Source organism: Sardina pilchardus, chromosome 6 (assembly GCF_963854185.1).
Source record: "Sardina pilchardus chromosome 6, fSarPil1.1, whole genome shotgun sequence".
Classification (NCBI taxonomy): domain Eukaryota; kingdom Metazoa; phylum Chordata; class Actinopteri; order Clupeiformes; family Clupeidae; genus Sardina; species Sardina pilchardus.
Window position 1 is genome coordinate 25833355 of NC_084999.1, and position 15808 is coordinate 25849162.

General features: G+C 43.7%; 1 protein-coding gene across 2 annotated transcripts in view; it reads left to right on the plus strand.

Moving 5' to 3' along the window:
- Nucleotides 1–15808, plus strand: part of cep162 (centrosomal protein 162) — a 64126-nt gene that overhangs the window by 39380 nt on the left and 8938 nt on the right. For both annotated transcript variants that reach the window (XM_062539218.1, XM_062539216.1), the window contains 7 exons: nucleotides 296–408; nucleotides 1081–1186; nucleotides 1998–2124; nucleotides 2707–2870; nucleotides 6803–6907; nucleotides 13444–13725; nucleotides 14713–15437. In XM_062539218.1, the coding sequence (XP_062395202.1) occupies nucleotides 296–408; nucleotides 1081–1186; nucleotides 1998–2124; nucleotides 2707–2870; nucleotides 6803–6907; nucleotides 13444–13725; nucleotides 14713–15437 (1622 nt within the window). The remainder of the gene's footprint in view (nucleotides 1–295; nucleotides 409–1080; nucleotides 1187–1997; nucleotides 2125–2706; nucleotides 2871–6802; nucleotides 6908–13443; nucleotides 13726–14712; nucleotides 15438–15808) is intronic.

Sequence of the window (15808 nt, forward strand, 5' to 3'; positions counted from 1 at the left end):
GTCACAGTTGTCACAGAGTCACAGTTGTCTACAGTATGAATGGAAATGAGCACAGTGTAATGCTATTGCTACTTGTCTTATGGGCTCTCATTAGTGTGCTTAGTTCTGCTTTCTTACTCACTTCCCATTCTCAGCATGATAACTGACACTGTCTTCATGCTTAATTTCTGCACAAAGTCCACAAAGTGAAAATGAGTGTATTTGACTTCTCTCTCTCTGTGTGTGTGTGTGTGTGGCCGTGTGTGTGTGTGGCCGTGTGTGTGTGTGTGTGTGTGTGTGTGTGTGTGCTACGTAGGAAAATGAGAAGCTCTATCTGCAGGTGAAGGGCCTTCAGGCGCAGAACAAGCGTAATGAAGAGGCCATGTTCACAGAGAACCAGAGACTCCACCATGAGCTGGCCATTGCTAGGTGGGTGATGATGGAGTGCTGTTATAGATCTGGGCTGCTGAGTGGAAGCCAGAGTTGTGGGTTTAAGATAAATAAATAGATACATATAAAATATGAAATTAATTTGCTTTGGACAAAAGCCTGGGAACACCCATACAAACTTCTGGCAAGCTTGTGATTTGCTCTGCAGGTCCATCTGTCAAAGAAAGCATTGACAGGCAAATGTAATCGCTAATCTTCCTGATTGCTACACTTTTTAGACAGTCTGGTGAGAGTTTAATCTGCCAATGTAATTCCATCGCTAGTTACGCCCCTGTGGATGTACGTAGTCAGTCAATGAATCTTTTCCAGATCCACTTCCAATTACAATTGAGAAGTTCTGTGTGTTCCCAGTCTACAAAAGCGATGCTAAGAACTATAGACATAAATAGATACTGTATATCCCTCTCTCTCTCTGTCTCTCTCTCTCTTCAAATCACTTCACATTTGAACATACTGTATTACTGACACATTTTCCAAATGTCAATGATAAACCTGTAACATTGTATCATAATAATATGTATTCTAATATGAGTTTACCTTTTTCAGACATAAAGGCTGCTGACTCTGGCTGAAACAAGTTGACTTTGTTGTTTTTCAGTAAACAGTTGTGCTATGATTTGTGTAACACCCTCTCTGTGCTGTTTTTGAAAGGGATAAGCTGAGCAGGAGCAGTGTGCACAGGACGGTGGGAGTTGTAGGCACAAGTGAAGAAAACTACAATGTGGCAGAGCTGCTGGCACAAGTGAAAGCACTAGAGGTGGGTTGAACTGTATTCGGTTTTCAAGTCAATGCAATAATGGGCAGATAGTTCTCTTTGCAGGTCCAAACGGCTTTCAGACTCACTTGTCTTTTTTCCATAGACCGTAAAATAAGCTATTTTTTTCTGCTATTCTGAGTAGCCTTTAAGAAAATTGTCATCTTACTGCTCACTTGTTGCCTCAACCTAAGCTAATCCTATTTTTTGCGGAAGCCTGGACGTTACCCTTGAATATATCATCTGGCTGCACAGCTACAGTTACTTTGTTAAAGTTTATCAATTTTGTTTTACACTCGCTAAAGCGGAGATGATGATGGACCAGTTTTACAAGGTGCAAAAACCGTCTGGCTGCGCTAGTAAACGTCTTTTGACGAAAAAGGCTGTTGGGCCCGTGACGTCAGACTTCACAACCGAATAGGAGAGAGATGCTCTTTGTTGGATGTTGGTGGCTTCTACTTCCAGTCTGCCTTAAGGAGGTGGGATGCTGCTTCATGCACATTTGTGCATGTGTGTGGGACACAGATGAAGGATTATACTAGTAGGCCTCTTAAGCCCAATTCACACCAAAGATTCCCGACGCGACGAGACCCAGTTGCAGCGGTGTGAATTAGCAGAGCATTCAACATGTTTAATCACAGTTGCAAGGTTTTAGAACGTTGCGACTCGTCTCGTCTCGGCGCGCTCTGGAAAGAATTAATCACTATGCATGCATTTCTATACAGTCTAAAAACTTTGGGGTGTTTGTTTGTTTGTTTGTCTGTTTGTATGTATGTATGTATGTATGTGTGTGTGTGTCGGTGTATGTGTATAGAGAGCAGAAGCCAGACTTCAGGAGGAGGCTCGCAGACTGAGGCAGGAGAAGCAAGCCTTGCAGGTTGACCTGGATATGATGAAGAAGGAGAGAGACCTGGCCAAGATCCAGACTCTACACACTTCAGGTGAGATGGTGTTTGTGCGTGAAATAGTTTGTTTCAGTAAACAATGTTGGTTAAAAAATGTTGGTAAGACTACATTAATGTGTAACTCCGGCGAAAATACCTCAGGCTGTTTTTCTGAAGACATCTAATGAGCCGTATTTTTCATTGATCAAGCACTACAGAGCTTGCATTGGTATATGCTAGAGGCCAAAATCGCAAACAGTCGATTAGCTAAGGGCAATTTTTTAACCAGTGATATTGTTCAAAACAGCACCAAACGTTGTCAGTAGCTTGATCAGGGTCCCTACACATAAATCAAAGCACCAGCCTAGTTAGCGAACCCGTACTTAGTGAACGAAGTCGAGATCTGACATGACATAATCACCTTTCCTTTGAGAGGAACGGGTAGGGGGACAGTTGGTAAGTCTTTTGTTATAAACTGTTATAAACCAGCAATTCATTGAAGTGTGCGTGTGCGCGTGTGTGTGTGTGTGCGTGTGTGTGTGTGTGTGTGTGTGTGTGTGTGTGTGTTTCTTCCTTCCAACCACTGAATAAATTTGTAATTGTGTTTATATGTTTTGTGTGTGTGTGTGTGTATGGCAGGTGACCTTGGCTTTGAGATGAAGGTCCAGGAGCAGAGGCGTCAGGAGGAGGTGGCTGCCCTGAAGAAGCGGCTGCAGTGGTACGCTGAGAACCAGGAGCTGCTGGACCGAGACGCCGGCCGCCTGAGGGCAGCCACTGCCGAGGTCAAGGTCCTCACTGAACAGGTGAGCTGCAGCACTGTGCACAAGCCTCAAGGCACCTTGCAGGTTTTGTTTCAGCAGTGCTATATTAAGGACCATATTTGTTTATTTCTCACTTTCTTATTTGGAATGTGACCAGAGACCACAGGAAATGTGTAGATAGTAGGGCATTTAAATACACATAAAATGTAGTTTTGTTCTGATTCCAGTCCAATTTCAGTATCAATCTACCACTACTTATACCAATGTGTCAGTGTCCGAGTCAGAACCAGTACCAGTACCAGTAGCAACTGGCTCCAGCTACCCCCTTATGAGATAAGTCTTTATAAAACAGCAAAAACAACCAATTGAATTCGGTTAAGTCCGACGTCATGGGCCCAACTGCTTTTTTTGTGAAGACGTTTACTAGCGCAGCCAGATGGTTTTTGCAACTTGTAAACCTTGTTTCATCACCTCCGTTTTAGTGAGCGTAAAACAAAATCGCTGTGCACCTAGATGACATATTCGAGTGTAACATCCAGGCTTCCGCAAAAAAAAAAAAATGATTTGATGAGGTTGAGGCAACAAAGTGAGTAAGATGATAATTTTCTTAACGGCTACTCAGAATAGCGGGAAAAATTTGTTTAATTTAATGTCTATGGAGGCAGGAGTCTATGCAGAAAAACAAGCGAGTCTGAAAGCCGTTGGACCCGGAGAGAGATTTATTATGCCGTTATTACATCATCACTACAGAATAGATGTAGGAGATTAGAGCCTGAACTAGAAATGCACCTTTTTTGTTGTTGTTTATATTCCCTATGTCTTCTGGGTGGATTCTAATAAAGACAATGAGAAATAAACATAGTATATGAAGGATTAAGCAAAATATGTACAGTACGTCTGAACACGTTTCTTTTAAATGAGCATTTTGTGTTGGGCTTCTGCAGTATAGGGGATTGCCTACAAATCAGTATTTCAGATCAGGAAGGAGCTGGTATTTAGCCGTTTTTTTGAAGCGATATTATTTAATTAACGTGTGCTATGTGTGGAGAGCATTCACTCACCATCCTCATTTTCAACAGAAGTGGCTTTTAGAGGCTTTTGCATCTGGGCCATATGGTCATATGGTCATCATAACAAATCTAGTGGGTGCCTAACACTTGAACACAGTACTGTATAATAGAACCTCTCCATGCAGGGGAGAGCCAATAGAACCTCAGGCCTCGATAATGATGGTGGTGGAGATTATTATTATGGTGATTGTGGCGATGATGAGGTATAATTTATTAATTTAATTCAACAGTTGGGGCAGGTCAAACTTGATTAATTTCTGATTGGACAGGAGTCATGTAATGAGTGTGGGATTATCCTTGCACAACCTCACTGGGACTTTTCACAGCTAGTAATCTCCCTGCTAGAAGGTCAGCACTCCATTCCTTCACAGTGAGAGAGCAAAATTAGAGACAGTAACGTCATTTGACTGTTATAAACAATAGAGTGAGAGTAAATATTAACAGGTGAGTGAAAAAATGATATGCACAAATAGCAGCTCAGTTTGGCTGCAGAATGAGAGTATCTGTTGCTTGGCAATGCCTGTCTGAAAACGGAGGTTGGAACAATATCTTTGGGACAGAGAATGACTGAACAAAAATTGAATGAAATGGTCGAAAACCTATAACGACGTCTTCAAAATTAAGTTGATCAGTAGCAGTGTTTTTAGCAGTATGGGACATGTAGTCTTGGGGCTGTGCCTCAGCATTATGGGACATGTAGTCTTGGGGTTGTGCCTCAGCATTATGGGACATGTAGTCTTGGGGTTGTGCCTCTGGCTTTGTGCTAAATCACAGCCGTGGGCACGTCCTTTAGCAGTCCCTTTCTCACTTGATGTTGCTCAATTAGTGTTTTATTGTCTTGGTTATGAGGATGAGAGATGTTGTCAGTAGTGATGACCGAGATGAGATCTTTTTGCTCAACATACTAAAGGGTGGTGGTAGTGTTAGTGGCTAGGGGCTTGAGGGTTGTGGGTTCGATTTCCAACTGCCACCGTTGTGCCCTTGAGCAAGGCACTGAACCGCAACCCATAGTTGCTCCAGGGAGTCTGGGCCCTGCAGTTGTTATCTGTAAATCGTTTGGATAAAAGCATCAGCTCAGTTCTTAAACATAAACATAGGGGGAGCAAAGGAAAAAGAGGGAAAACATCAGAGCTACCAAACTAGGTTCATGTACTGGTCTCCTTCTACATTGAAAATAACACTTCCACAACAAGGTAAAGAAGGTTGACATCAAAATTCGTAAGTGCATATACCTCAAAATTAGTTAGGTAAGGGATAAGGGACGACACACCGTTCCGGTTATACAAAGTTAATGCACGTTCTAGACGGTAATACGGCCTGATGCCAAGCAGTAAAGTTTATGAAAGTTTATTTATTTTATGCAAATGTGTTCCGTGGGTAGCCCTAGTAACATATATATGGGTTGCTCCTAGTAGGCGTCCAGGAGGGGAAGAGTTAAACATACTGTACACATAAACGAAAGAGAAAGATTAAAAAATAACACTTCCAGAAGGTCAAGAGAGGTTGACATCAAAAGAAACATACACCGACCACTGCCATTACAGGGAAAGCAAACACATGATCTTTTTGCACTAATATACTGTAATGAGTGCTGTCCTTTGCCCTCTGTTGAGTTTGTGTTTGACCTGCATGTCAGATTGCTTTGATTGACAGAAGCATGTCCTGTATTTCCCTGCCTACTCGCCCTCTATGCTGAAATAACAGAGTTTGTTCGCTGCTCTGCCATGCCCCTGTGTTTTATCCTCAGTTAGCAGTCTCTGGGTACTCATGTGCATGTACACATGCTGCTGTCTGGTGGCAGAGTATGCCACTTGAGAATCAGAGATTTCTACCGAGAGCACAGAGCCAGTTGTTGTTTATGGTTGACCAGTTTGCTGCTATTTCACAATGTAGAGATTTTGAGATTTTGAAAGATGAACGAAAACAGCATTGTCTGAATGAAGAAGCAGTTGAATATAATATAAATGAAAAACTGCATGCGCTCAAACAGCAGCATATCTAAGTAATGTAACACTATGTTCTAGTGGAGAAACTGTAGGCGTTATTGGACTCGGTGTACACAATATCCTCTCAATGTAGAAATCCTATGCGTTAATGGACTCAGTGTACAATATCCTCTTGATATAGGAACCCTATGCGTTATTGGCTTTGTGCACCATATCCTCACATCCTCTTAATGGAGAAGCTATGCATTACTGGCTTTGTGTACCATATCCTCATCACACCCACACACACACACACTCACATTAGCATACTCAAGACACTCAAACATTGACACACAAACAACGTGTGCCTTCACACATGCACACACACATTTTCCTGTGGTTCCTGGTTAGTTTGTATAGCGTGCCTCAAAGGCGTTTCTTTCCACATTTAAACACTTGCTTGAAGTCCACAAAATGCAGTGTGGAGTTAGAGCTGTTCACTGAAGGCACACTGCAGATGGCTGGAATTTACCATGTAACCTAGCAACAGCATAATGCATACATCGAACCCAGAATTTGGAACAGTGGCTCGATACAACGGCATCAACCAGAAATGTAAATGAATAAATAGCAGAATTCTAGCTCTCAAGGTTTATTGTACTGTTGACTGCCCGCAGAGATATCCCCCTGGAATTAGGACCCTTTCTCTGTATCCGGCATCTCAACCAGCGTGCTCATAGAAACTGCTTTTTATGTCTTGACAGAAGTGATCTCATTCAGAGAGAGAGAGAGAGACACACTTAGCTGGTCTCAAGCACTTCTCAACTGTGACTCCTCAGTGATTTTTGTTTTTATTTACTGGAGGTATTTCAAAGACAATTGAGGAATGTCAATCAGAGAATCACATTCAGAAGGTGTGTGTGTGTGTGTGTGTGTTTAGGCCCGAGCTGATTAATTTACTTTTGTGTGTGTGTGTCAGGTGGACAGGCTGAAGACTCAGGTGGACAGCAGAGCCAGCCAGCAGCAGAGGAGGATTAAGGAGAGGGCGGCTGACGCCAGGAGGATCCTGGACCTGGAGCGACAGGTACACAGACTCGTCTCAGCGTTAGTTTAGACCTGGAGCGACAGGTACACAGACTCGTCTCAGCGTTAGTTCAGACCTGGAGCGACAGGTACACAGACTCATCTCAGCGTTAGTTTAGACCTGGAGCGACAGGTACACAGACTCGTCTCAGCGTTAGTTTAGACCTGGAGCGACAGGTACACAGACTCATCTCAGCGTTAGTTTAGACCTGGAGCGACAGGTATACCGACTTATCTCGGCGTTAGTTCGTTTTGAATTCTAGGGAACTTACTCGAAAGTTTAATCAAGCTCTCCAGTCGAGTTTTCCGAACTCCCAATGGAAGTTCATCCAAAGTCGGAGTCCCTGCTCGTATACTCCGGGTCAGTCTATCGATCCCGTCGTGAAAGTCATAGCTAACGTCCATCCTCCAACGTCAGAGTTGTACTGAAGCTGTGGACTCATTTGCAAAGTCCTCATTACTTTGTATTTATGTGAGGAGTCTCTTTTGTCATTATGGTGATTTAATATCACTTGACTGATTTGTTTCCCCCTTGAGTGGTGCTGTTTGCTGAGAGCTGATTTGAATCCAAATGAGGCTGGCGAAACCGCCTGCAGCATTGCCGCCACTGCCTTAATGCCTCATGGTTGCATCATCCAGTGTGGTGATCAGAGTTTAGTTACACTAACGTCATTCTTTTTTTTTGTACTTTTTTTTGTAAGTATGTTTTTGGCTTTTTACATGACAGGACCGTACTGAGTGACAGGAAGTGAGTGGGAAAGAGAGCAGGGTGGGATATGGAAAGTACCACGGGGCGGGAATCGAACCCGATGCAGTGCAGGTGCCCCAGCCAGTTGCACCACAGTTGGGGCCTAGCCCCAGGCTTGAGTATTCAGCCTTCTACTACCAAGCTAGCCTGGTGCTCCAGCCGCTAGCCTCAAACCATCTGAACTGCGACTTCCTTGGTACTACCAGGGTTACCAGAGGTACACTGGATCTGGCTGAGCAGATAAGTGAGCTTGAGAACTTTATAGTGTATCACTACGACAACATGAGTATATCACAGATGAGTGCTGCAAGGCCTCACAAACAGAAGAAGAAACAAGGTACCAAGTCACTGAAGATCACGGACAATGTTAAGCCGTCTCCACGTAAAAGGATACGCTCTGATGCTGAGAGGGATGAGGACTATCCAACAGATGTTAGACAATTAGTTTCACTGGCAATTAGTGAGGGGGACAGCACGATAACATTACAGTCCATCAACAAGAAACTTGACAAACTGGATATGTTGAACTCAATGATGGAGGAGATAAAGAGCCTCAAAGAGAGCTTAGAGTTCAGTCAAGAACAGATTTCAGAGTTGGTTAAAGATAATGCAGAGCTAAAGGGCAAGATGGAACTCATGGAAGCCAGGGTTGACACTATTGAAACAGAACACAAGAAATTAAAGGAATCACGTCTGCATGAACAGTGTCACTCTATGAGAGAAAACATTGTGTTTACTGGGATACCAGAGATGGAGGGTAAGGACTGCGAAACAGTCATTAGGGAGTTTATGTCAGACCAGCTTAACATGCCTAGTGAAACGGTTCAGGATATTACATTCTCACATGTGCACAGAATGGGTAGAACCTCAAAGGACAGACCCCGTGTAATACTGGCTCGTTTCGAATACTATCAGCATAAGGAGCTTGTCAAGAGGAGGGGCAGAGAGCTGAGGAACACCACCTTTGGCATGAATGACCAATTCCCTCCTGAGATACATGACAGGCGTAAAGTATTGTTCCCAATCATGAAAGAACATCGGAACCAAAACAGACACGTTGCCCTGGTAGTTGACAAATTATACATCAATAACCAACTGTTCAGAGACTCCAGCATTACTCCCTGGTTATTTTAATGTCATAATTCCAGTAAGCCTGTGTATTGGCATGCTTGACTTTAATGGCTAGTTCAAGCATTAATGGGTCTTGCTCCAAGCTGGATCTTCCTAAGGGCCTGGCATTGGCTCATTTAAACATCTGCAGCTTGAGGAATAAAACACATGAACTTTCAGCTCTAATGGACAATGGAATTCATGTCATGGCTATAACTGAAACTCATCTGGATAGCACGTTTGATGATTCATTGGTATCAATTGAAGGTTTTTCCATGTTCAGAAAAGACAGAAATAGATTTGGTGGGGGTGTGGCAATTTACGTGAAACATAATGTACCAGTAAAACTAAGATCTGATTTGATGAACGACAACATTGAGGCGTTGTGGTTGCAGGTGCATTTACCCCAAACCAGCCCAATACTGATTGGTTGTTGCTATAAACCACCCAACTCTAGAATAGAATATCTTAATGTAATTTGTGACATGTTTGACAGAGTTGCAGATGAAAATAGAGAAATGTACTGTCTAGGTGATTTTAATGTGAACTGGCTTGAAGATGGCTGCTCTATGAAGAAAAGATTGCTTTTTATGACCAATACTTGTCATCTGAGTCAAATAGTTTCTGTACCTACAGTACTAGGAGTGTTCTATATAGAGACGGAGTTCGTTCATCCTCCTGTATAGATCATATTTATACAAATGTGCCAGACATATGTTCCAAGGTATTGTTGTTGCCAGTTGGCTTCAGTGACCATGACTTGATTGCTGTATCCAGAAAGTCAAAAATCCCAAAAGCAAAATCAAAGATAATTTGTGCTAGGTCTTATAAGAATTTCAGTGACGAAGCTTTTTTAGAAGATATCAAGTATGCTCAATGGTCTAAAGTTTGTGATGAACATGATGCTGAAAAATCTTTAAGTATTTTCATGGATTTGTTTACACCTATTGTAAACAAACATGCACCACTTCGGAAATTCACTGTCAAGCCTAATGGAGCTCCCTGGATTGATAATGAGTTAAAGAAATTAATGACATCAAGAGATGAGGTTAAAAGATGTTATATTGCCTCTGGTTCAGTTAATGATAAAAGAGCATATTGTAAAATTAGAAATCAAGTCACGAAAGTGAACAGAGTAAAAAAGAAAGATTTTTATCGGCAAAGGATTGATAGAGCCCAACATGATAGCAAGAAATTATGGAAGGTGATGAATGACATTATGGGGAAGAGTACTAATACGTCAGCATCCTTTATTGAAACTGATAATGGTGTATTTATTTCTAAGCCTGGGGATATGTCGAATTACCTTAATAATTATTTTGTGGAAAAAGTGGGAAAATGAAGGGGGGGCTTATGTACAAATGTAAACAATGAATCATGTAGGCTCATTGATGATATCATAATGAGAGGCAAACATTGTACTTTTGAGTTCAACTTGGTTGAAATCAAGGAGGTTGAAACACTCTTAAGATCCATTGATAGAGACAACTCTGCTGGTACAGATAATATTGATGGTAAATTATTTAGAATAGCTGTTGATTATATAGCTCTTCCTGTCTGTCATATATTTAATTCTTGTCCATCAAATGGAACCTGTCCCAAACGATGGAAGGAAGGAAAGATTGTTCCTATACCAAAAGACCTAAAATCTACTTTCAGTGGTCCTAACTGTAGACCTATAACAATCCTACCTGTTCTGAGTAAAATTTTAGAAAGAATTGTATACAGTATAACCAAATCCATGATTATATGTCTAAAAATGATTTGATAAGTAATGCACAACATGCCTACAGAAAGGGTCATTCCACCTGCACAGCCTTGGTAAAAATGACAGATGATTGGTTAAGGGGGACTGACAATTCATTGTTATCTGGTGCTGTCATGTTGGACTTCAGTGCCGCTTTTGACCTTATTGACCATAAGTTGTTGATTGATAAACTTACACACTATGGTTTTGGACCTATGGCAATCTCTTGGTTTGAGAGTTACTTATCATTCAGAACTCAACAGGTTTTTTTTAATGGTACTATGTCCGATAGCATTACCACTCACTGTGGCTTGCCTCAAGGAAGTTGTTTGGGTCCGCTTTTATTTTCAATCTTTTCAAATGACCTACCTCTTGTTATTCAAGAATCCACAATGGTTTTATATGCTGATGATTCTACACTGTATCATTCTGCATCCACATGCTGTAAACTTAAATCTGTTCTGTCACAGGATCTGAATGCAGTAGTTAAGTGGGTCACAGCAAATAGACTTGTTTTAAACTTATCAAAAACTTTGAGCATTGTCTTTGGATCTCGGCATGGTCTAGCCAGTGAGCCTAGGCTTGATCTGCAGATTTCTGGTCAACCAGTCAAGCAGGAGAGTAAGTTAAAGCTTCTAGGACTGACCATTTGTAACAATCTAAACTGGACTCATCACGTTAGGCAGATAGCTGCCAAGATGAGTAGAACCATTGCTACAGTCCGGAAATGTGCCATCTATTTACCAGCTAATCTACGGAGACAGGTTGTTCAAACATTAGTCTTATGTCATCTTGACTACTGCTCTATAATCTGGGCCTCTGTCTCGAAGATTGACTTAAACAAACTCCAAATTGTACAAAACAGGGCTGCAAGACTTGCTCTTGATAGACCTTACAGATCTAATGTTGACAGAATGCACTCTGATCTGAAGTGGCCTAAAGTTCTTGATAGGTTATCCATTAGGTCCTTGATATTTATTAAGAATGTGATTTCCACTCGTGTTCCTAGAACTCTATCTAATGAAATAGGTTTCTGCTCTGATGCTCATTCATATGGGACTAGATCTGCAATAGCAGGACGAGTTTTACTTCCTCACTGTAGATCGAATGCAATGAAGAAAACAGCCTTCTATAGATCCTTGTCTTTATGGAATTCACTCCCTTTGCAAACTCGTGTTGTAACTGGACAGAAAGAATTCAAAAGGCTAATTAAATCATATTTCTATGCATGTTAGTTATGAACTCTAGACTCCCACTCACTGTATTGAATTGAGTTTTTATTTTGTGATCTAATGTCACTGTGACTATGAATGTATTTGAATGTACAATATGTGATTGATTATCTATTATTTTTATGCTCTGATTTTAATTGGACCCCAGGAAGACTAGTCTGCCGCTTCTGCGTCAACTAATGGGGATCCATAAATAACAATAAACAATAAACTAATGTCATTCTGACATTGAATTGGCATTTTGTGCTGTATTTTACCCTTGTTTGGGCCTTTCCTCTCTTGTTTGGGTGACTTTTTATTTACTTTGTTTATTATGCCTTTTTTAATTCATGTACAGAAATGTCCTGTATATTAGCCACTTTGTGTATAAGCCGCAGACAGTGTTTTATGCTTTATGTATTAAGTTAAAAGAAACAATACTATATGAATGTCCCCCGTGTACTAACCTCATAGCTGAAGAAAGTTTGCAAAATCAATGTATAAGCCGCAGCTAATAGTTGAGAGATTGCAGTATTCTGTCTTGGTAATTGTAAATGGTAGCATGAGACTATTCTCCAAATGTGATTGGATACCGTCTGTTTTCTGATAATGAACAACGGTTTGCTTTAGAAGCCCAGAGATGTATCGTGGTCTGACTGCCATACTGTACAGTAGACCTGTACAGTGCTAGATTGTTCAGCCAGAGACTAGAGTTCAGTGTCGGGTGGAACGACTGCGGTCTTCCTTCATCCATCCGAGTAAATTGATGACCACTGGCCACCGTTTCAGGAAAAACTACACAGGATTGAAATTCCGTTGGGTGGAAGCTGTGGTATTTATGGTCTGGATATAACCCGGGATATGAGTGACTGTCTTCATTGTGGGCTTGGGCTGGGGTCAGAAGGAACAGTGGTGTGAGTTTGACATTTTCAGCATACGTTCTGAAAGTTACAAACCACTCCATGACAGTGGGATGCAACACTGTGAGATTTTCAGCGTGGGAAGATTGTCTCTGTAAATATCACGCTCCCTACTCCATAGTGTTTCTCTGTAACACAGATATTAAAAGCACAGATTCTGGGACGTGGAAAATCATTTTCACAGTGCATTTTTATTATGGCTGGTTAATGATGATGTTCTTGAAGAGGGGTGAACATGTTTTGATATATTTCCCATCCATTCAGTTGCATGTTTTTTCAGTAGCGACGATAAGCCGATGTGCCTGCCACAGCATGATAACCATGGAGCTCCATACATGGCATGCCAACGATGCAGGGACATTATGCTGCCTGCGCCCCTGTGTGAGATTAATGATCTCATTATGAGGCTACGCTAACATCGCCTAGCTGCACCACCTCACACCTCCCCGTTCAGCTCCAGACTAAACAGCGCACATTTCACGGGGCTCGAGTGTTTGCTTCCCTCCTGAGAATCATTAAGTGGCGTTAGAGTGCGGCTCCAGGTCAGTAGGAATGTGAGCGATGCTCACACGTTGTTGTGTGTGTGTGTGCCTGATACAGGTGGTGGATGTGTGTGGGTTTGGACTCCACCGCTAGCCTTTTGTGTAGATCCGTTTTTATTGTGTGTGTGTAGGGTGCTTCAAATAAATTCATGATTAATTCCATAAATATCCTTATTGTGTGTGTGTGTGTGTGTGTGTGTGTGTGTGTGTGTGTGTGTGTGTGTGTGTGTGTGTGTGTGTGTGTGTGTGCGCGCGCCAGGTCAAGGAGATGGAGGAGATCTTGAGGCGTCGGCACCCTAACTCTCTCCCAGCCTTGATGTATGCGGCGGCGGCAGCAGAAGCGGCGACCGCAGCCGGCGTGGCGGAGGAGAAGAAGGAGAAGGGAAGTGAGGTCACGGAGCGCTCCCCAGCGTCGCCCTCGCCCAAGAGCAGCGTCCTGCTGCAGCGCCGCGTCCAGCGTCTGGAGGCCGAGCTGGAGAACCGGGACGAGGACGCCAAGCGCAGCCTCAGGGCCATCGAGCAGCAGTTCCACAGGCTCAAGGTGACTCACTCACTCACTCACTCACTCACACACACACACACACACACACACACACACACACACACACACACACACACACACACACAAAGATGTATTACGCACTACATGTATTTTCCAGGCATTATTTGGTACAGTAAACTCCATCCCTCAGGGCGGAGGTGTGTTCAAATCACAAACATAAACGAACATTTGCAAACTGGTTCCTGTTTGCTTTGAGTTTTTGGCTAAAAACAATAAATATAAAATACATGGAGAGTTGTTTATGATTGAGGGCAACATACCACCACACAGCTGGAGTCTGACATTGGCATGCTGCTGCATCCAGAGAGACTGTTGCTTTCAGCCAGACACAGCTTATACAGGCACTGGTGTTTCAGCCAGACCCAACTTATACAAGCACTGTTTTCACAGTTAGAAATAGCCGAGGTCTCAAAAAGCTGACATAACAGAACATAAATACAGAGAAGGTGATTCAGGCCACTCAGAAGTCTGCGACAAAAGGACTGCATACAGCAACACATCTAATATATGGCACAACAAATATGAATCACTGCAGTCCGTCCGAAGTAGTAATGTCCATGGTAATGTCTACCATCACACACCTGCTGCTTGAGTTCATCTGTAATAGGGCTCGGGCCTGTCTTGTCCTTGCCAGAGACTAAAAGCACTGGGTTTGACTTTGAGTAGAAGTTGGTTGGTTTGTGTTGGTGGTAAACAACGTTGTGCTGGGTGCAAAAATAAATCCAATGTCTCAAATGAGGTTGGTAAAGCAGGACAGCCATCACAACGATTTAGCATTTTAAATGAGTGGCTCTTTAATTTCAAACTTGCGTGGGAGCTGTATCCCTTGCCAAGTAACATGTCAGATTCACTTTGACTTTTATAGTGATGGTTTAATAATGAAATTCATCTCATGGCTGTGCTTTGATGTGTTTTATGAGCTGTGATTTATTCATGAGTACGTTCTTTGTTTGTGTTCATGCGTAGCTTCAGTATGAGCAGCGGATAGGCGAGTTGCAACAGCAGCTCTCCGAGAGACGCCAGACCTCCCAGAGGACTGGAGGAGCAGAGGAGGAGGAGGAGGAAGAGGAGGTGGTGTCGGCGCGTGTCCCCTCCCTTCAGGCGGAGGTGCGCAGGCTGAAGGAGGGGCAGACGCGGCGTGAGACGGCTCTGCAGGAGGAGGTGGCCAGTCTGCGGGAGCAGCTGGGAAAGGCCCAGGATCTTCATCATCCTCATCCTCATCCTCAGCGCAGCCCGGGCGCCTCCACCCAGAGGCACCAGCGGCAGACGGAGGAGGCGCAGGCGGCGCGCGTGGAGCGCCTCACGGGCGAGCTGGCCGCCAAGAGCCTCCGCCTGCAGGAGCTGAGCCGCACCGTGGAGCGCCTGCAGCGCGAGCGCCGCACCATGCTGTCGGGACGCTGGGCGGGGGGCAAAGGTCACGAGGCCAAAGGTAAGGGCGGAGCGGGAGTGGGAGCAGGAGCGCCCTGCGGCGCCGACGCCGCCACCAAGGCTACCATGACGACGGAGAGCTTCCCGGCCACGCAGGACGAGAAGGCGTACCAGCCGGCGGCGTTCGCGGACTCCCACATCTCGGAGGTGCAGGCGGAGAGCGACAGGCTGCGGGAGAGACTGGAGAAGCTGGAGCAGGAGACGCAGCACCAGAGAGAGGCCCTGCAGCAGGCTGCCGCCCACACACAGGCCGAACTCCAGAGGTTAGCACTGCACACAGCACCACGCTAGCTTAGCATTCATCCACTTAGTGGGACACACTTAATAACACAGGCTGAACTCCAGAGGTTAGCACTGCACACAACACCACGCTAGCTTAGCATTCATCCACTTAGTGGGACACACGTAATAACACAGGCCGAACTCCAGAGGTTAGCACTGCACACAACACCACGCTAGCTTAGCATTCATCCACTTAGATGGACACACGTAATAACACAGGCCGAACTCCAGAGGTTAGCACTGCACACAACACCACGCTAGCTTAGCATTCATCCACTTAGTGGGACACACTTAATAACACTGGCCGAACTCCAGAGGTTAGCACTGCACACAGCACCACGCTAGCTTAGCA